The following is a 21,399-nucleotide window of genomic DNA, read 5'->3' on the forward strand; positions in this document are numbered from 1 at the left end:
GCAGGGTGTGTGTTTTCTGCCAAGTCTCTGCCTCCCTAGGTGGCCGTCTATGTGCGCACTAGGCGGGGCTGTTGGACCTCGCAGAGGTGGCCCGCAGGGTGTGTGTTTTCTGCTGGGTCTCCGCCTCCCTAACCGGCCACCTCCCTGCTCTGTGCGCTCTTGACTAGGCTGGGGCGTGTCTTCTGCAACCCTCGTCTATCAGCCGGGCCTTCAAGCCCCTTCTCGGCACCGCCCTGCCCCGGAGGTCTTTCAGGTTTCTACTAGTCGTAGATGACCGGTCGCTCTGGGTGGCTTTGCAGCACTGTATAGGGCTTTCTCGGGTCTAATCACCTTCCTCTTGTTATTGCAGTTATCTGTGTGCTTTTCTTATCTCCCACACACCTTCCTCTTGTTATTGCAGTTATCTGTGTGCTTTTCTTATCTCCCACACCGGAGCTTGAGCTCCTCGGGGGAGGAGCCTGCAGCACACAGTTCCTCTTTGAATCCCCCGGGCACAGACTGACTCCAGCCCCCGCCTGCAGTCAGCTCTCCAGCAGGTTCAAGCGAGCTCGGGAGCACTCCAATCACACTTTTTCTAATCAGAAATCAGTTAGGCGTCTTTCCGAACTGATGGCCACAGAGATGGTATCTGCCTCCCTGTAACAGGAAGTTTACTGGGGGCGGAGCCCAGGGTGTGGTGGAGTGATAATCTGCCTGGCCCACTCTTCCCTGACCTCCCAACGCTGGCCGGTTCTCCCCCCACCACTAGCCCCGCCAGAGAACCGCGGGGGGAATGGGATGGGAGGCCGGCCCGCAGGCCCTGGGAGGCCCCGTGCTGGGGCACGGAAGTGGGAAGGCTCAGTGAGGAGACGAGCCGGGTGAGGAGGGCAGGCCTGGCCGAGCTGGCCTGCTCCGCCCCCACCTGAGAAAATGGAGGCAGCCCCGGGCCAGTGACTGGCCCAGTGGGGTAGGCGGAAGCCAGACAGGTGTCTGCCCCGCAAACAGGGTTGGCTGGGGGTCACTCACAGAGCTGAGCCTGCCGAGCGGCTCCCTCTCCGTTTCCGTGTTGTCGCCGTCTCAGTATCATATTTTATATGTAGTTTTTTCTAAACATTTTGACTTAGAAGTTTCAAGTAAAGATACGTGTTTCTGTTGTAAACAGAAGTTAATTATGAAAATTGTGTAATGCCTGAATCATACATTCTTGTCTTTATCATCATGATTAATGGGCCTCTACAATGGGCTTTATAATTTAACAATTAATTGAAACCTAAACCATATTAAACTTGTTACTTCAAAGAATGAATTAAAGCAGGAAGCAAACCACTGAACTCATTTTCAAGTAAATTGTTAAGCATCCTACATATACTAATTAGTCTTTCTCTTACTCTCATTTCTTAAAATAAAATGTTGCCTGTTAAAACCACTATCATAATGGTTTCTGGGATTTGGGATTCTTGTATTCAAACCAAAAGAGAATTGTTGAATATTTCTTTTTTAAAAAGAACTTGAGCACAATATTCCAAGGGACTCAAGGAGCATTATGTATTTTTTTTTTTTTTTAGGTTATACTTTACTGCTTTAATTCAAAAGCTATTATAAAGTTTACATAGCAAAAGCAAGATAGAATGTGCTATTTCAGTGTACGTTAAAGAAAGAAATTTGTTACTAAGTATTAAAATATAGAATATTTCAGAGGTGATTTAGTAAAACAAACCAGTAGCCTATTTCTAGGATATGTTTGGAGATAAAGCAGTTCTAGTATTTCCAATTCAGTAAACCTGGAAAGAGTGAAGTTACAGTCAGGTGATTAGAATTGTTTAATATGAGATCTAATTCCTATTGTTTGGGATCCTGATTATAGTGTGTAGTTGGCTTCACCTATTATGTGCCATGTGCAATGAGAGAGCGAGCATATATAGGACCACTCACCTGTCCTGATCCTTCTTAGATTCCACTACCCAGTCATCCTAAGAGCCCTTGGTTAAGTCAGTGTGCTGCCCAAGAGAATTCTGAAATAGTTCCAGTGCTTTTGCTTTTCCATGGATAGTCTTATCCCATCTCTCCAACTTAAGTAAAAGGGGATTCCAAGGAGGATATGAGCTGAAGAACACTCACTTATTATCAGATTACGTTTGACCTTGAGACCATCATAGTTACTTCTGCCAGAGTAATCTTTAGACCATCTGTCACCTTGATGATTTAATGATTTTGTCTACCTCAAGGGTTCTCAAGTTGCACATTAGAATTATCTGGGTATCAGGGTATCTGTGTTCTTTTAAAGCTCCCCAAGTGATTCTAGTGTGGGTTAAGAACCACTGGTCCGAATAAACTTGAACTTTATTTCTGAAGCAGCCAGATATAAAAAGGAAAAAAGGTATTACAAGATAGTTATATGCATTTACAAATGTCGCTATTGATTAGTTTACTTTTTTTTAATTGGTTGGCATTTCTTCCAATAAATTTCTGATATGGATACATAAGACAGAATAAAGGTATTGGGAACAATGCTGTAGATCAGGCCTCTTTATATGGAAGCTCACTGCACTAGAGAACTTCAATAGGTTAATAACTTTTTTTGGTTAGAAAAGCAATATCTGCTTTGTATAGAAAACTTAGGAAATATAGAGAAAGAAAAATACAAATCATCCACAATGCCACAATTCAAAATAATTGCTGCTAACATTTTTCTTTTATTTGTTGTGCTAGTTTGTCAGCTTCCAGAGATGCCTTCTAATTTTATTATTTGAGAATTAATATGTATATGTTCAGAATTTTTCACAATGAATAGTAGTAAATTCCAGAACTGATCTCTGAGACACTGACTGTAGTTTGTATACTTTGGATGCTATTTTTGCTTTTTGTTTCTCTGTACCTGAGTTAGTTTCCTCTTGCAAAGATTTCTTCTCAGTGAATAAATATTTAATGGTCTTTGTTGCTTTGCTTCCCATGGATTTGTCACCTCTCTTTCCTTGCGTGAGGGAGCTGCAAAAAGATTACTCAAAGCCCATCTCTTCCAAACAGTGAGAGGCCCCGAAGGGGTTAATCTCCTGGAACTCTCAAGAGCGAGGCATTCCTTCCTTTGGGAAATTAACCATGAACTGGGGTTCTCACCCCGCATTTATTCTCCAAACCAGGAAGTTACAGGAAAAGAACATAGGTAGGGTTTTTGCTAAGTATAGTTTAACAACAATAGAGGCTGGTAAAATTCAGTAAAAAAAGCAGAGTGACATTCCATAATGCAGTTTGCAAGAGGTAAAGTCAATCCACCAACAAAAGCTTGATCTTAGCAAACATTTTCTTCCCCTACAGCATCTTCCCAGTATCTTTACATATCAATCAGTAACTTGTCTGTCCTTGAGCCAGCAACCTTGCTGTGTTACAATTCTTTATCTTACAACCGAGACTTTTAGCATGGGGAAATTTTCCTGTTTTTTGCAAGGTTAACATCTTTTAAGAAGTTAGGCTAAACCCGAAACTACAAGAAACTAGGCTCTGTGAAATATATTTGCTTTGTAGTATACTCCACAGGTCTTTGGTATGTAAATTTAACAGGCATTTTGAAATCACAAACATGGTGTCCTTGTGTATACATGCATATTTGCCCCTCAAAGTATTCCACTAAATAAGGTGCAATCTGTGTTGACCAACCTACCCACTTGACACAGTGGCCCATTTGTGCCAGATTTCCAAGACACAGCAGGCAATTTCAGTTTGACCATGAGTAGTATCCTTTACATTTGGATACTATCAGATCTCCATTATTTCTTAAATATTCATGTTCCTGACCCCACCCACCAAAACCACCAGTAGTCTCTGAGTCAGGTAGCAGTGGTTGTAGATGAAATTGCTTTCAAAATCAAAAATAAATAGTACTAAAAATGGATAGTGACTTAAGGCACTTGTATTTTTTTTTTTAAAGATGACTGGTAAGGGGATCTTAACCCTTGACTTGGTGTTGTCAGCACCACGCTCAGCCAGCGAGCTAACCGGCCATCCCTATATGGGATCCCAACCCGGGGCCTTGGTGTTATCAGCACCGCACTCTCCCGAGTGAGCCATGGGCCGGCCCTTAAGGTACTTGTATTATTTGAAGTATGTGGCAATGCAGTAAAATAAGCCAAAACTAAAATTAGCTATCCTTTATTCCAAGATTAATATTTGATTATGATAAAATAACTAACATTCCTTATAAAACAGAGAGGACTTATATATAAAGAGGTCTTGAATTTTTGTGATAGAAGTTTTGTTCTCCTAAAAAAAATTTATATCTGTAGTTATCTAAAAGTTACTTTCCAACATTGAAAAAAATTAATCTTGTACTGCATATTAATACGTTTGTTTTCTTCTGTGCATGAGCTTTTACCTATATTTAAATACCTGGACCCGCACTGGATAACATTGTGGAGAAAAAAAGAATTTTGAGTTTAACTGATGTGTGGTTCCAAATACCTTAAAATTTAATTAATTAATTAGATAGATAAAATTGATTTGTAGTGACAGAAATCAAATTGGTTATTACCTGGGAAACTGGAGAGAGTAGAGATTGGTGGTACAGGGACATGAGAGAACTTTCTGGGTAGATGGAAACATTCTACGTCTTGATTTTTGGCAGTGGTTACATGGCTGTGTATACTATTGTCAAAAGTCATTGGTTGGTACAACTAAAATTTGTGAAATTATTATTCAGTGAATTTGATTTTTTTTTTAATTTGATAACCACCTTACTATGGAAATGAAGTTGATTTTTTAAAAAAGTACTGTAGCCCAAAAAGGAGTTGTAGGTACATAGATTTAAAAGTAAATTATTTAACTTTTAATTGGTATATTGTTAAAAGGCATGCATGTGTTTCATTGTGTGTTAATTAACTAAAAAGTAGATTGAAAAAAAATTTTTTTTTTAAAGTAAATGAAACCAGTCACAATTTAACAACCAAATTTTATTACATGAAACATTGATAACTAGGCTGAAAGTAAAATTGTCTGGAAATACTCATACAGTTTTCAAGGTTGAGTTTTTTCCTACATTATACATTTATTAATCTTAAGATTAGTAAACTTTGTTGTAGACTTAGCTAAATCAGTAAAGTAGTATTTGTTAATAACGATAGAAATGTTCACTTGCCATAGTATGGAGGATGACAGTCATGTAAACTAAATGTAACAAATCACAATTATAAACAGACCTGTCTGCTTTCTAATGATAAAAACTTTCTTTGCCTTTTACTGGTATCATGATGATTATCTTTTGAGTGCTTTAAGTACAGAGCCTGCCAAAACAAATGTTTTGCTAAAGGCAGTAATTAAGTACAACATAGCTGGAAATGTGAAGCATGGTTTCAGCCTACATTTTTAGGAGCTGAGGACACACACTGAGTCTTTGCTGAATAAGTTTTAGTTTGCATGTCCTTGAATAATTTTACGTATTTTATTGTACTGTGAGAAAGTCCAAAATAGAATGTATGTAAATGTCTATCAAGCTTGACTTTAATAAAATGTGTGATTAACAAGACATGTTGAATATTGTATCATAAAATTTTATTTTTGTAGAGAACTAAATTTTTTCTGATTAACTTTATAAAGAACTGAATGTTTTCAGTTTCATTACTGAATAAGAAATCAATTGAATGATACCATTTTTCTCCTTTTAAATTCAGAGGTTTTCACCCTTTAGTTTATCCTTATTATGATGCTTAATCATCTATTTTAGTATATGTAGGAATTTTCATTAATTGACTATTGGTTATATTTATAAAGTAGAATCTAGTTGCAGCAGTGTTGCAATTAGTAAGCTTTATTATAAGCTTGGAAGTATTCTACAGCATTTAATACTTGTTTGAAATGGTTTGTATAAATTAAATCTGTACAATCAGGATAAAATGTAAACAACTGCACTAGGAAGATATTAAAGTAGAGGCTATATTTACAGTGTCGTCTTTCAAATCTAGCTGTGCTGTAAACTGATGTTTGCTGTATGCTCCTCCTGATTTGAAATAGATGAAAGAAAATGAACCTATAATCACCATGGTTCACACAATGATTGAGAACTCGGCGCTAAGACCCCAACTGTACCAGCAAGTAAGGTCTTGGACAGTGAATGATACTGCTTTATCATCTGCAAAATCCCTCAGTGACAGTTTTGGTTTATCCTCAGATTTACTCATAACATCAGTGTTTTTATTATTTTGTATTTTGTTTCTGTTTATTTGGAAAACCACAATTCATCCATGCTTTTCAAGATGCTGCAGTATTCTTAGCATGGCTTCGCTGAACGTTTTGCCATTGAATATTAAGTGTGCCATTTTCCTAAAGTTTTTGTGCAGAGTATCTGATTGATATGTACTTGGAGGTCTGCAGTACATTTGCAAAGTTTTTACTAAATTTCCATATATTTTTAACTCTAAAAGCATTACAACTGATTTTTAGGAAAAAGGTTTTGTAAAAATATTTTCTTTTCAGGTTCAGCCCCACAACACTTCCCTCTCCCCCCAGTGCCTTTAGGAGTTGATTGTATTTGTATGGTAGCTATTGAAATCTAATTTCTGTACTGTGGTATGGTAAAATTTAAAGATAGGCATTTCTTAACATACTGGGGTGTCTTCTCCCTATATTATCATTCTTATGCAGTCATTAGGGCAATCATATCTTCCCCATTCTTTTCCCTAACTCAAAATGTGTCATGGAGTTGGCTGGCTTTAATTTAGGAACTTTGGTAATCTGCAGATCTGCAAAAGAAGTCATACACATTTCTATTTAATTTTTTGTATTTCATGGTCTAAATGTTTCTAGCTGTGTGTTTCACGACATCAGCTTCTTCCACTTCAACACCCTCAAATTACTCTGACCTATGACCTGTTACAATATTTAAAAATCATGCTGAAGAAGAAAATTAACTAACATGAAAAATGAATAATCTTTTGATTAAAATATGTAAAAGCACCTAGTAAAAAGAAGCACCTTGAGCACACACTAGCTTTAAATGCCTCTGGTTTAGTTCAGTCACCTGTAATCTGCATCATGGGGCCGTCTAACTGGGAGATTGGTACAGTTGGTGGGGGGCAACTCTATTTTTTAGCACAATTTTCAAAATATTTATAGTATGTTATACAATTGAAAATAATCTTTAATTTGCAATAGATAAACAAAACATTAAATATTTAAAGTTAAACAGCTTTACTTTTCAAAAGAAAATGGAATCTTTCAATTCATATAGTCACCGGATTATCGAACCTTGACACTTCATTCCAAACTGCCACACTGAGAACTTCAGCACTTATTCTGAAATTGAAACCTTTTTTAGTGCCTGAAGCTGTCAGTAAAATATAGCATTTTATATCATGCTAAATTGACATGAGATCAAAGGCATTTTGTTGAAATAGGTTTGTGTTTTTATTTTTACATTTTGCATATTTTAGATAAGAATGTTAACTTGGATTTTCAGTTTGGTTTGTTTTTTCTTTTATATGTTATATCAACATTCAGGGTTGATGAGGCAGAAGTCGTTGATGATTTAAATTACTTAGATGCATTAACAGTTCTAATTGGAGTTTTTCAAAAATGTGGAGATGTCTGAGACCGATCTTATATAGCATCACTGACCTTGAATACTAAAAGATCAATAGATTTGTATAAATATATTTCTTCATTTCTTTCATACCTGAAAGAAAACTAAAATTGTACAAAACAGGAAAAATGTCTAATGTAACAGCTACACCTGGACATGGCTGAGCAATCAGTTAACAAGAAATCAGTGTTAGCTCTCAATGCTGTCAAGGCTAAGAAGTCTTCAGACTACCTTATTTTTAATCAGCCACTAGTCAAGGACTTAATTATTGCAGGGCATCTTTAGTGAATAAAAGTGAAAGACATATTTCTTAAGCTCTGTTTATAAATTTGCACAAATTGAAACTAGATCTTATTTTTTCTCCAGGTTTCCATTATTGTGTTACTATCCAAAAATCTTCATCAAAGTTTATATGTACACTGTTACAGTTTGCTTTTCTGAGATTGCATTACAATGCTGTGTTAATAAGTTCCTGATATTTAGCTGGAAATGCAGTGGCAAACTGTTTTATGACCTTTATTTTTCTGAATCATAGCCACTCAGTTTTTCATTCTTGGAGGACTTTTATATTTGCATTTTCTTCTTAGGAGGACACCTAAGAAATTATGTAGGCATAATTTTCTTAAAATTGGTCAAATAAAAAGGACCTAAAACTGAATCAAAACAAGTGCTAAACAGGTGTGCATGATGTTGAAAAAAGTCCTCTACGTTTATCATTCTACCACCTTACACAGTAACATTTTTGTACCATAGTTTTTATAACATGATTAATGTTAGTAAACGAATCACCTGATGAATAATTGTTCTAAAAGATATAGACTGATCTCAGCAAATAGCTACAGTACTATGAGCATTTTTAAGCTCCCCGTTGTATATAATGTGTTACTTTATCAAATTTAAAAATATTTCCCTGAAAATTCTTTTTGGAGTTTGTTAATATATCTATATACTTTTAAATATACATAGTTCACATATATGAGAGAAGGAAGAAAGTTGAATTTTAATTAACATAAGTAATTTTGTTTTAACTTAATGCCAACTCAGTTTTTTAAAAGATTAGTAGATACCTTACTATGAAAAGGTTCTGACTTTCTAAATAAAATATAGTACTTGTTTTTATATAGTCTATATAACATCTATATAATACACTTCTCAAATTGAAGTTGGAGAACTGCTCAAATTTATTAGTCCATTTTTTCATTTACTTTTCTAGTGTTGTTAAGATACTTCAAACATTCAAACAAGGGTGTTCAAACCAGAACTTTTTTTTTCTGCTAAAGATGAATTTGATAAAAGTGTTACCATGAACTTAAATATGCACAACTTGAGTTAATCGGAATACTCATGAAATTTACATTTTTCTTAGTAGGATTTTCATACTGAGGACAAAATAGCAAGCTTTTCAATTCTAGATGGAAGATTTTTAGTTTTTGTTTTGTTCTTTTTTTCAATAAATAATACCCGTCTTTCCTTGAGACAAGCATTAATTATCAGGAATACAAAGTAGGACATGGTTAAAAGTTGATTTTTTTAAAGGAATAATCTTGTTTTCTTATGCTTTTCTTCTGACACGAAAGCAGTAGTATAGGGGAAGGTCGATTAGTTTAAGAATTTGATTAGTTGGTGTCTAATGAATGTCTTTATTGAATAACTTTATAAAAGGTTTAAAGAAAATTTTTAGTGGTACTAAAAATAGAGGTAGAACAAAAATAAATCTAATTTATATGTATAATTCATTTACTGTATTGGCAGTATACATTTTTCCTGTTTTGTACAATTTTAGTTTTCTTTCAGGTATTGGCTGTTATGATATATCATTTCAAAAGTTGTAACCACACAGTAGACATGTTTTCTTTTTTATAACATGCCAACTGATGTGAAAATCAATCCGCAATAAAATTTCTTAAATAAAAATAGAATGCTAATATTCTAAATATTCACTACAAATTACTAAGTTTCCATTTTAATATACTGGCCTTTTTCTATTGACACTCAGGTATAGGGTATAATTCATATTTTAATCTAGATGTATTACTGCCTAGTAATTATGTTCAAATTCCATGGTTTAGTAAAGCTGTTTTGCATTTAACTTTAAATATTAAGCAAAGTATATTTGGACATCTTGGTAGCTCTTAAGCTCTTTCATCTTTAATTTCTTATAAATGTGGAAAATGTAATTTTGGCATTGTCTTGCCTTTTTTTTTTTAATCATAGCTCTAATCATTTTTAAGCTTTTTTTTCCCCAGTAGTAATATAAATATTTTTCTTGGATCTAGGTGCTTTAATTAAGAATGACAATTAACACTTCTCAGGACATGTTGAGTGATCTTTCTTTAAAATAGCACACAAGTATTCTGACTTTTGTCATTAAATTCATTTTTCATGTAGTATTCATTTCTATGAAAGTTTTGTGGTTTAACAGTCACTGCACATACCTTTAAATGGTCACAGATTCATTTGCATGAGGTGTGTGAAAGTAACGCTTTGAAATGAAACATGTAAATCCAGGATTTATTGTATGTTTGGAATACTTATATTTTTAACCTTCTCCTAATTCCCCACATTTCTAGATCCATTCAAAGTTATCTGCTCTTTAAATTATGCCATAACAATGTTACTGTTAAGCAGTTTTTTACAGAGGGGACATATGTAGTTGCCATTTATACATTTTTATGCATTTGTATATGTATATGTGAATTTTAACTTTCCAAGTAAGAGTATAATTGAGAAACATTACTCCTGTCGTCACCTTGAGAAAAAGTGTACCATTCAGCATACATGTAATGGGCCCCAGTTAAATTTTTTCTTCTATGTTTTTGTTACTATCTAGCAGTCAATATAAAATCAAAAGACCAGAAAGATAGTGAAGTATTGCCTGCAGAGGCTATGGTGTGATCTGTAGTATAACTGCCTGGGGTGGCTATTGAAATCTTGGTAAACACAGTGGGAAATGAAGATTTGTTTGACCAAAAGGTATTTGGAAGAAATTGAGGAAAGGATGCTTGAATACACTGAATAATAATTCTTTACAATATAATGCAAATGGTGTCAACCAAAACGTGTAAACTTCTTATAAAATTTAACTATCCATAGTTTGTGACATAGGCTTTCACTTTTATGAGGTTTTAAATGATTTTCCTCTTTTCAATTAAACCCATCCTTTTCCTCCATTATCTTTTAGTTCTTAAGACAGAAGAACAAGATAAGTCTATATTGCGTATGTCTGTTTATATATTATATATACGTATACACTGTTACAGGTTTTGTTAATAAAGTTGTACGAAGATGTGTTAACATTTGAGTGTACACATATGCAGTGTGTGATTATGTGTATACTGTCAAGGACGATTTTGACTGTTGAACTATGCTTGATTTGAATATTTGATTCAATACAGTTGATACGATTGTATTTGTCAAGTTTTCATTGAAATAATGTGTGTCTTTAAAATGGAAAGTGTAAGGCACTGTATTAATTTTGTTTGACCAGCTTATGTTTGACAAGCTTAAGTTAACATCATTCTTATGTATCTTGTATATTGTATCACTGTTTATTTTTCTATTTTTGTAATGATCTGTGTTTGAATTAAACTTCTAAAAGTAGAAGAATCATTAAAATCCCATTTTTGTTATATTATATGTTTAATATAAATCTAAAGTATTAAATATAGGGTAAAGAAATATATTTTTAAAATATGATTTTTCAAGTTGCTATGTGGCATTTTTCCTTATAGCTGTCACAAGATGAATGTAGAGGCACATTGTACAAATACAGACCTGAAGAAATAGATATTGATGTAAGTATTAGTATGGAATATATTGTAAGTAGAATATATTGTCATATTCTCTCCCAAAATAATTGAAAATAAGCATGACAAAGAAACTTCTTCCTGTCATGCCTTCCAGAATGGCATCTAATAAATGAGCGTTTTTTTCTTCTTTTCGCTTAAATTATCACTTCCTCCCCCCAATCTCTCCATAGTTAGCAGTTGAACATATTAAGTGTCACTTAAATGAAAGTAAAAAACAATTCCTGATTTTTAAAAAAGTTATGGAAGACGGAAAACCAAGTACTGTCTTCCAGAAAAAGTTTCAGCTTCTAGAAATTCTATCACTGCTCCTTTTTGAATTAAATTTAGTCTCTTTTAAATCACATCCAGGTTGCTGATTTGCCCTGCATTCTTCCCTCATTTTCCCTTGTTTTATTCTGTTGAGTTGTACCTCCTCATTTCAACACTTTCCATTTGTTGTAGCTTGAGTTTTGTTGTCTGACAAAGATAAGGTAGTTATTTTAATAGAAAAATGGCAAAGAAGGTAAAGTCTCACATTTCTTAAGACATTAGAATTGGTTTATTGCACTATTGAAATTTTATTAGCGTACCTTCTCATATTTTCATAATTAAAAAATTAGGGCAGTACTAAGAATTTAAAACATTAAAACTATTGAAAGTGACTTTTCTCCATGAACAGTATTTTTATTTGTATTATTGCAGTTAGAAGCAATCTTTTGTTTATATTTTCTAAGAACCTAAGACCATAATTTTTAAAATATATGAAAACAGAATCTAGTTAATATTTTAATTAAAGGCTATATATATATTGCTTAACCTGTTTAGCAGATCATAGGGAAGAAATCTTAAACACGTTAAAATGCTAGAGTTACAATCATAGACTTTACTTTGCATGCAGATCTCTTAAGCACTCTATCCTTATAAACTATATTTTAATTTTGATTGTACTGATTGAAATAAAGATTGACCTAATTTGGTATTCCATGGCTGTTTTAAATGTTTTTGTTTGTCATATAGTGACTACCTCTAATCACAGGAAAAATTAAAAATTGCTAACAAAAAACATCTGCTCTTATAACCCAGGCCAAGTTAAGCCGATTATGTGAACAAGATAAAGTGGTACGTGCTCTGGAAGAGAAACTTCAGCAACTCCACAAGGAGAAAGTAGGACAATTATGTTTGTTATCTACAGTTGATGTTACTTTATATGATTATTATCAGGCACTGGTAGCTAAAATAAAAAGAATTAATTCAGTGATGCAAACATTAAGTGTAATTCTTTTTATTACAATAGTACACACTTGAGCAAGCTCTGCTATCAGCCAGCCAGGAGATAGAAATGAATGCAGATAACCCAGCAGCCATTCAGAACGTGGTATTACAGAGGGACGATTTACAAAATGGACTGCTCAGTACCTGTCGAGAACTCTCTCGAGCCACTGCTGTAAGTAGATTTTTTTTCCTAGTAAAAGTTACTGAAATATTATGTAGTTTTTTTTCTCTTTTTTTCTGTTCATTTGGACTATCTTTAAGATTTTTTTTTATTATTATTATAACAAGAAGTATTAATTTGTTATTAGTATGCTTTAGCAACATAAAAATAAAGGGTGGGTTTTATTTCTGTAATTAGTAGGCATTTTGTAATTTGTAAAATGAATGTTTTACAGGGGAGTTGAAGTACCCATGATTTTATGTACTATGCAAATGAAAAATTCTTAAATATGTTAAAATTTATTGTATTAAGAAAATAAATATTTTTTGGATTTTAGGGGATTTAGAATAATTTAGCAAAGGTGGTAATTGCACTCATTTAACCAACCATGTCAACAAAAGGCACTTTTGTGGAAAGCTTTTAAGACGTTGTCAGCATTCCCATTTCATAGCTACAGTGTGACCTAAGTTTAGATGATAGATTTGAGTAAGAAACATAATTAGCAGCACCTTTCAACCCATGATCATGTGACTTTATATGAATCTCTTGGGATTACCGATCTAAAAGTCTTACTTAGAGTTTATAAACTGAGTGTTTTATGAGTTTAAAGTCTGCTTTAGATCCTATGATGTGGTCATCTAAACATAGTAAGAGCACCTGCCCAAGCTACTCTTTGAAAGAGAATCCTAACAAAAGCCACCCTGTTATAGAAAGTTATTAACACACCCTTGTCTGTGCCTTCATGGGACTGTTTAGAGAGAGCTACCTTTTAAGAAGGTCCACAGACAGAATTACTTAACTAGGAGAGGTCTTTCCAAGCTGGCAAGGTACCAGAATCTCAACATGGCTTTCATTCTAAACCCCTGAATTCATACCAGCCAGACACCAAAAAAAATTTTTAAGTAAATAAAATAAACCCCTAAGTTAACATTCCAAGCATTAGTTATTTTTAAAGGAACATATCATGGTTTTAAATAAATCAAAACCTAGTTTTTGTGAATCATAAATATCTCATATTTCTATTCCCACTTTTAAAATACTGTTATTTCCATTATCTCATTTGAGTCTCTTAATTTTACTGTGATGTTTAGATACTTTAAAAATTTAATATCCTTTCAATTGTGAGCTCCTTGAAGTCAGAAATCATGTCTCACTCATCTTTGTTGCTCCAGCATTCAGCATTGTAAGGATAAGGATGTACATTAAAAATTTGATGAATTATTGAGCTGAGTGACTTACCCAAGGTTACAAAGCTGATAAATAATATGCCACGAAATCAAATTCAGGTCTTCATACCATAGTCCTGAAGACTTAGATCTACATATACTTTTGTGATATAGTCATAAAGAAAATATATGCACCTGAAATATTGTCTACAAGGAAGTAGTCACTGAGCTAATCAGTGATGGGTAAGATTTGGAAAAGAAGGAAGCAGAAGTGAAGGGTGGTCTGTGCGGGACAAAACACCTTGAGCCACAGCACAGAGATGAGAATGTAGGAGTCATGTTTGGACAAGCAGGAAATAGAACTAACTGACTGGCTCTATTAGAGAATATCTGTTAGAGGACAGAGAATATGAGAACAGAAGAGGAAAATGGACTAAGCTGTCAGTGCCAAACTAATGAAAAGCTTAGTGTCCCTCTGACAGCCTGAGTCAGATCAAATGGTGGACTATAAACGGTCTGGTGTCTGTTCTTGAAATCCCAATTTTGGAAAATTTCTTCTCTTACCAAGTGGGTTTAGTAACTTAAATCTCATCAGTAGACTCAGAATTTGCTCCATTCCAAGGTTAACTCAAACCCTGAGGGGAAGTTTGTTTAAAATTCCTTAATAGAAATTAATCTTGTTTGAGTATCCCTTTTTCTCATTGTTGTCCCATATAATCACTTTCCTGGATTCTTTTTCCTTGCCTTCAGCATTAATCAGTGGTTATGACAAAACCTCTGAATATGTCCTTCTAAGACTTGTCTTACTGCATAGAATACAAACTATGTTATTTGTGCCTTTATGTAAACATTTTTATGTGTAGCTTAAGGCTACAAATGTTAGTATGTACATAACATCATACTGGACATATGGTTGGCACTCAGTGAATGGTGATTAGATTAAGTTTGAGTGACTTTTATGCTGGCAGAATCTCGAAAGGTTCCTCTGATTGCTTCAGAGTCAGTTCATGGCATTGGTTCAAATCTAAATTACAGACATAAGAGGTGTAACATTATAGCCTCCGCAGGTCAAAGTTTCAATTCTGAGAACATCTCCTCACCTGGTAGACCACAAAGGCACATAAAAGTAGGATTAGCACAAGGTAAGCACGGAAAGCAGTGTTCTTTGTACATTTCATTTAAATTCTTAATAGTACATCTCCTTTCCTTAAGCCTCATATATCATACACATACTTTAAGCAAATAGTGCCTTTGTGTTGTTCTCTTCTTGTCCCTGTTTCTTTTTATCTAAGCCTGGTTAAAGGGAAGGATTGTTATAATAGTAAATTTTACCTTCAAATAAATTTTTTGATGTGTCACTATCTTAGTTTCGGCTCCCCTCGGAAGGCAGAGCCTAAAATGAGGACCTGGGTTTAGATAGTTTATTTGGGAGATGATTCCAGAAATCAGAAGTGAGGGAGTAGAGAGAATGAGACAGAGAAGAAGAAAAGCCAATAAAGACTACACTACTGAGCTGGTTACCACTGTGGGCAACAGAAGTTTGATCCCACTGGGCACTATAGGAGGAAACGGGCAGAATGCTTCAAAATTCCCCACTGGAGGCTGGCATATGCATCACCCTTTGGTAGAGGTTGCCCCAGGGTTCTTAATCACCAACACTTCCACACTGCCTTAGCTAGCAGCTGGCTTGCCATGGGACACTGGCATACAAAGAACCGTAATACAGTTCCTTGAAATCAGGTGAGCAAAGGGGATGTGGTTTGCAAGCTCCATAAACATCTTCTTAAGTCATCTCTCAGGGAATTGACATTTAAGCCATATTTCTAAATGTAAGAGAGTATTCTTATGCTTTATCAGCTCACAAGTGATGCTTTTATTCTTCCCAAAAACTCAAGGAGCTAGATAAAGTTGATAACATAGATGAGAAAATAGACGCTCGGAGAACTTATGACTCTTCCCATAGTAGCGACTAAATATATTTATATTTGTATGTTTTTCACATATATTACCTGGTTTGAAATTTAAGAAAATTCTGTGCAAAATAAATATAATTATCACCTCCAATTTATTTTCATTTTTAGTACCTTCACCACACACAGATGAGGAAACTGAGGTTCATGGAGGTTAAGTGATTTGCCAAGGCGACATAACTAATAAGAACAGTCAGTACCTAAATCAAGGAATTTTTTATTTTATTTATTTTTTCTTTTTCCTTTTTTCTAAATCAAGGACTTGTAAATTCTAAGGTGTACTTTTTATCCTGCTTCACTACTGTGTAGTCACATAACTTGTACTTTCTGGAACTTGGAATCAAATCTAGATTCTCTTACTCAGAAATCTAAAATTAGTGTCTTAATAAAGGAATTTCAGACATCAGAAAGCAAGTACAAAGCTCCAATCATCCTGAATGATGCTGGTCGATGGCTTATGCATTTATTCACTGCAAAATAATACCAGTATATGAAATAATACTAATAATCACAAATATTTCTTGAGCTGTTATTGGGTGCCAAGTTCCATTATAAGTGCTGTATATGCATTTAATCCACTAAATAACCGCTTGACATAGTTACTATTATTACTGTATTAAAAATGGAAAGCCGAGGACCTGGCCAGTTAGCTCAGTTGCTTAGAGCATGGTGCTGATAACACCAAGGTCCAGGGTTCAATCCCTGTACCAACCAGCTGCCAAAAAAAAAAAAAAAGGAATACTGAGACACAGAAATTGCCCAGGGTTGCACAGTTAATAAGTGGTATATATAGAATTTCATTGAATTTATTTGTGTTCTAAACTAGATTCTAGATAGGAAGGCCATGAGTAAACCAAGGCTTTAGGTTTGGCTTGTAAACTTAAAGGGACAGGGAAGCAGGACAAATGGACTACCTCTGAGAAAAGTTCACACATTAAATATTGTCATATCTTCATTCTCAGTGTAATAAAGAGCTACTGACAATCATACTCACAACAAAGTGTAAATTTTTATAGTAGATCAGTCAATGTCCATGAATTGTCATGGAATGCTCTTTGAAAGATTTTAAAGTGGTTTAAAATATCCTCATTATTTCATGATTACAATACAACATCTTCCCAAAAAGAGACAGCTAGCTAGATCCTGATGTGCTGCAGTAGAAAATACTCAGGAGCACCTGTAAGGTATTCTTACCCAAAAAATCAAATCTGAATCTCAATAAGCTTTAAAAGGGAGCAAAAGAACATGCTGTGGAATACCACAAGAATTCAAGTAGCAAAGTCTAGAATAGGAGAAATTCTACAAAACAAATAACGTAGTCTTTTTAACAAATAAGTAGCAAGGGAATTGAGAGGGAGGTGGGGGAATTGTCATAATTTAAAATTTTTTTGTTAAAGGAATACATATTAATAATGTAAAAAAAAAAGAATTTCTTTTTTTTATTTTGGTTTCTTTAGAAATACATACCAAAGTATTTATAGATGAAATTATAGGATGTTTGGTGTTTGCTTTAAAATAATCCCAGAGGGATAAAAGAGGAGTGCTCTAAGTGAAACCAGATTGGTTATGTATCCATAACTATTGAATTTGGGCGCTAGTGGGCACTACTTTTATGTGTTTGGAAATTTCTGTTGTGTGTGTTTGAGAAAGATTAAAAGAAGACTCACGAAAATGCTAACAGATGTGTGGCACAATAATAGTTCTTTTTTCCTTGTATTTCCCTATATTCTAGGTTTTCTATTTTTATTATATCTAGAATTTTGTCCAACAAAGAGTAAGCACTTTCTTTGAGATGAAAATGTAGTTTTGTTTCCAAGAGAGCATTAGAAGAGAAACTAAGCATATCATTTACAGATTATAAATAGCCAAAAAAGTAGAATGACTGTAATTGTTGTTATAAACTAGAAATTAAAAGTATAGGTAGCTTTATAATTGTGGCTGATTTAGTTGATCCTCACTTTATAACAGTTTGGATTTGATCTGTTTAACACCTTTTTAGGTTTAAAAAAGCCAGTATAGTCATGATTAGATAGTATGGTAAGGTATGTCATGTGCGGTAAACTGATTTTATTTGAAAAGCAGTTATATGCCAAGGCAAGCATAAAATCATAAAAGACATATATTCTTTTTTGAAAAATGTTCAAATAACTAAACACGTTCTTAAAATCTGTGCCAAGAAATACCTACATCCCTAAGGTAAAATGAAAAAAAAAATGAAATCAGATTAACTTTCTTTTAATTGATTTCAAAAATTAACTTCTAATATCCAGTTGACAGGATTGTTATGGTTAGGTGGTAGTGACCAAAAAACTAACATTTGTGTGTGTGTGCCTGATCCTCAAAACGAAATGTTAAGTTTAATTTAAATATTACAGTGCCTTAATTTTCTAAGATTTAGTAGTGAACATTAATTTACAATATCACCTAAAATTGTGCTAGCCTGATTAGCTCATTTGGTTAGAGCACAGTGTGGTAACACCATGGTCAAGGGTTCAGATTCCTGTATCAGCCAGCTGCCAAAAAAAAAAAAAAAAAAATTGAGAAGAAATGTTTAAAGTTTAACTTAAGATAATCATACTACATTTATCCTATTTTCCCTCCCCCATTTTGAAACTAAAACTCTTGTCAATTTTTTACCAAAGCTGTATGTTTCATTTTTTAAATAGAAAAGCAGAAAGAACAATGAATTCACACTTTGTAGAATAAAACTCAAACCCTGAGAGGCAAACCAAAAGTAAACCAGTATCTTTGTTAGTTCTAAGCATAAAAATGGTTATTAATAAGAGAGGCAGTGTGACAGTAAAATACAAGGATAAAAATTTGAGATTTTTGTGTAGCTTATTGTGTAACTATTCCTATGGGTCAATTCTGTTTTAAATTGCCATTGATTTTGGATAAGAAAAGGAAAGTTCTCACTATATTAAAAACTTGGTATATGTTTGGATCCCCTTACCAGCCAGCTGTCAAAAAAAAAAAAAGAACAAAAAACATAACTTGGTAGTGCATCATTAGTCCTAATCCTTTCTTAATAAAGATTATAATATATATCTGTAATATGGCTATATAGTTACATATTAACATTCTCATTGATTTTTTCTTTTTATTTTATTTATTTTTTTTGTAGTCTGGGATTTCATTGCATCTCAGTGTTATAGACTTAATTATTTTTTCTCGACAGTAGAACTGTCTCAGTACATACTCTAAAGAAGTGACCGATGTTAAAATTTACCTGTTCCACATTCTAAACATAGACTAAGTACAATCCTTGAAAAATCTTCTGTCATCCATGTAGCAATTCCCCCTCCCCCCACTTTTTAAACCTTTTTTGGAATATAACATGCTCTCAGAAAAGAGGACAGATTAGGAGTCTATGAACATCCATTTGAAGACATTGAATTACACTAGCAGGCCAGAGCTTTCCTCCTGAAAACAGCACTACGTGACTTTTAAACTACAGATTAGCTTTGCCTGTTTTTGAGTATCATATAAGTGTAATCATATAGTATATATTCTTTGTCTGGTTTCCTTCCATTTATGGGGTTCACCCATATGGTGGCAGATTGAAAGAGTTTGTTCATTCTGTTAACTGAATGGCATGGAATTCTCTTAACTGTTTTTTGTTTTTTTATTGACAGCACTATTTCCTGACTAGAACCTATGATTTTAAGATAATTGAATATTTGAAAGTTATTACCCCTTCTTAATTGCCTTACTGGAAATGTATATTATCTTCTTGACAAAAAAGTAAGGTTATATTTAAAGATTTTTAACATCATACTCATATAATCTATTAAATTCCTTAATGAAATACTCAGCCAGGTGTTGGGAGGAAACCGATAATATGCCAGAGCTGCCACTTTTCTTGCCATGCCCTCTAGACTTGTGTTTCCACCCACCCAATAATCATGTCTGAGGAGTCAAGGTAAAAACAGAAACAGGTAGGCCCAGAGGATAATGGAACTTGGGCCAAATGGCAGGATTTTCCAGGTTATGAAAATTGAAGTTGTCCTAAAATGTTGGTAAAGTAATCTCTACTTCTCAATCTTTTATATGTTTCTCTAAGAAATACAAGGAGCATCCTAAAATGTTCTTATATTTAGATGCCTCTTCAGTACAGTTGATCCTACCCTGAGCTCTGGCTTTTCTGCACAGGAGGTGAGGTGCTATCCTGGCAATGCCGTCTTATTTAGCCACCGGGCTGCCATTTGGTCTGTAATTCTCATTTTACCCTCCCTGGAGGCTTCAAAGGCCCACTATGTAAATTTGCAGTTTTTGTGATGTACAAAAAATAGTAGGTGGATGGAAGCAATTTTTTTTAAAGAGATCAATTTTCTTATTTATTCAGGTAAAAACAGTTTGCTGAAGCCAAGTAAAGAGACTAATATTTATATAATATAGATAAAAATCTTTAATCCCTTATCACTTTGCCTTTTTTAAAATTTAATTCATTGTGAAACCTGCTTGATAGACTCCATAAGTTATATAATATAGAGATTATAAAAACCTTCACTGCTTTATCTTTTTGCCTTTTAAAAAAATGTAATATAATTCATTATAAAACCTACTTAGGGAGCCTCTTAAATTCACAAAGCAATTATTCCAAAAGGCCAAATTTTAACACTCATTTTAATTTTTAAAAGTGTGTGCCTTGAATAATTTTTTATTGCTTAAGCTTTTAAGTGATTTTAAACTAGTTTCAGAATATTCAAAATAAAACAACTCTTTAAAAGAGAACCTGTACGAGCTTGAGGTAAGTTGTGTTGCTGCTTTTAAAAAAATTGTTTCAGTTATGTTAAGTAACATTTCTTCTACACTCAATAACCTCTTTCCTTATCCCGGGACTGTTGTTATTGTTAAACTGACATTTCCCAGAGGAGCTTCATTCAGAGCAGTTTAAGAGGTTCTTAGACAAGTTATTAATTCCTTTGACAACAGTGGTCAATACATATTTGTTGGTTGTATTACATTTGCCAATACCACACTAGATTCTGGTGATGAAATAGTGATCAGATACAGTTCCTGCCCTTCGTTTATCAGCTTGTTACCCTAATATCACTCTCTGGAATATTTCAAGAGGAACTACACATCGTACCCCATGAAATAGCATCCCTGAAACAAATGAAATAATGACTATTTTTAAAAACCTATAAAATCACTTTATATTCAATAGATGGCAAGCTGTTAAAAACTAAGCATCAAAAACTTCTCCATGATTTTATGGTTATTAGGTGATTTTTTTCCCAAAGGAGAAAAGTACAGGTGGGTAGTGTCTATATATAAAGTCTATGAACAGGATTCACTGAATTGTTTGTGTTCTTACCTAAATTAGTTTATTTTATTATTTTTTTTTTTTAATTTTTTTTTTATTTTGTCAATATACAATGTAGTTGATTATTATGTCCTATCACCAAAACCACCCTCCCTCCTCCCTCTCCCCCCACCTACCCAGGCATGTCCTTTCCATTTGCTTGTTGTAGGAACTTCAAAAAAAAAAAAAAAA

At 33.9% G+C, this 21,399-nt stretch overlaps 1 protein-coding gene across 4 annotated transcripts in view; it reads left to right on the forward strand.

Annotated features, from left to right (window-relative positions):
- The window catches only part of PLEKHA5 (pleckstrin homology domain containing, family A member 5), a 249,438-nt gene that overhangs the window by 196,670 nt on the left and 31,369 nt on the right, over positions 1-21,399 (forward strand). For 3 of the 4 annotated variants that reach the window (XM_008568651.1, XM_008568650.1, XM_008568649.1), the window contains exons 14-18: positions 5,977-6,057; positions 10,725-10,760; positions 11,275-11,337; positions 12,415-12,495; positions 12,626-12,775. In XM_008568651.1, the coding sequence (XP_008566873.1) occupies positions 5,977-6,057; positions 10,725-10,760; positions 11,275-11,337; positions 12,415-12,495; positions 12,626-12,775 (411 nt within the window). The remainder of the gene's footprint in view (positions 1-5,976; positions 6,058-10,724; positions 10,761-11,274; positions 11,338-12,414; positions 12,496-12,625; positions 12,776-21,399) is intronic. The other variant, XM_008568652.1, reaches the window with a different exon arrangement.

Source organism: Galeopterus variegatus, unplaced genomic scaffold (assembly GCF_000696425.1).
Source record: "Galeopterus variegatus unplaced genomic scaffold, G_variegatus-3.0.2 Scaffold428, whole genome shotgun sequence".
In the NCBI taxonomy this organism is placed as follows: Eukaryota; Metazoa; Chordata; class Mammalia; order Dermoptera; family Cynocephalidae; genus Galeopterus; species Galeopterus variegatus.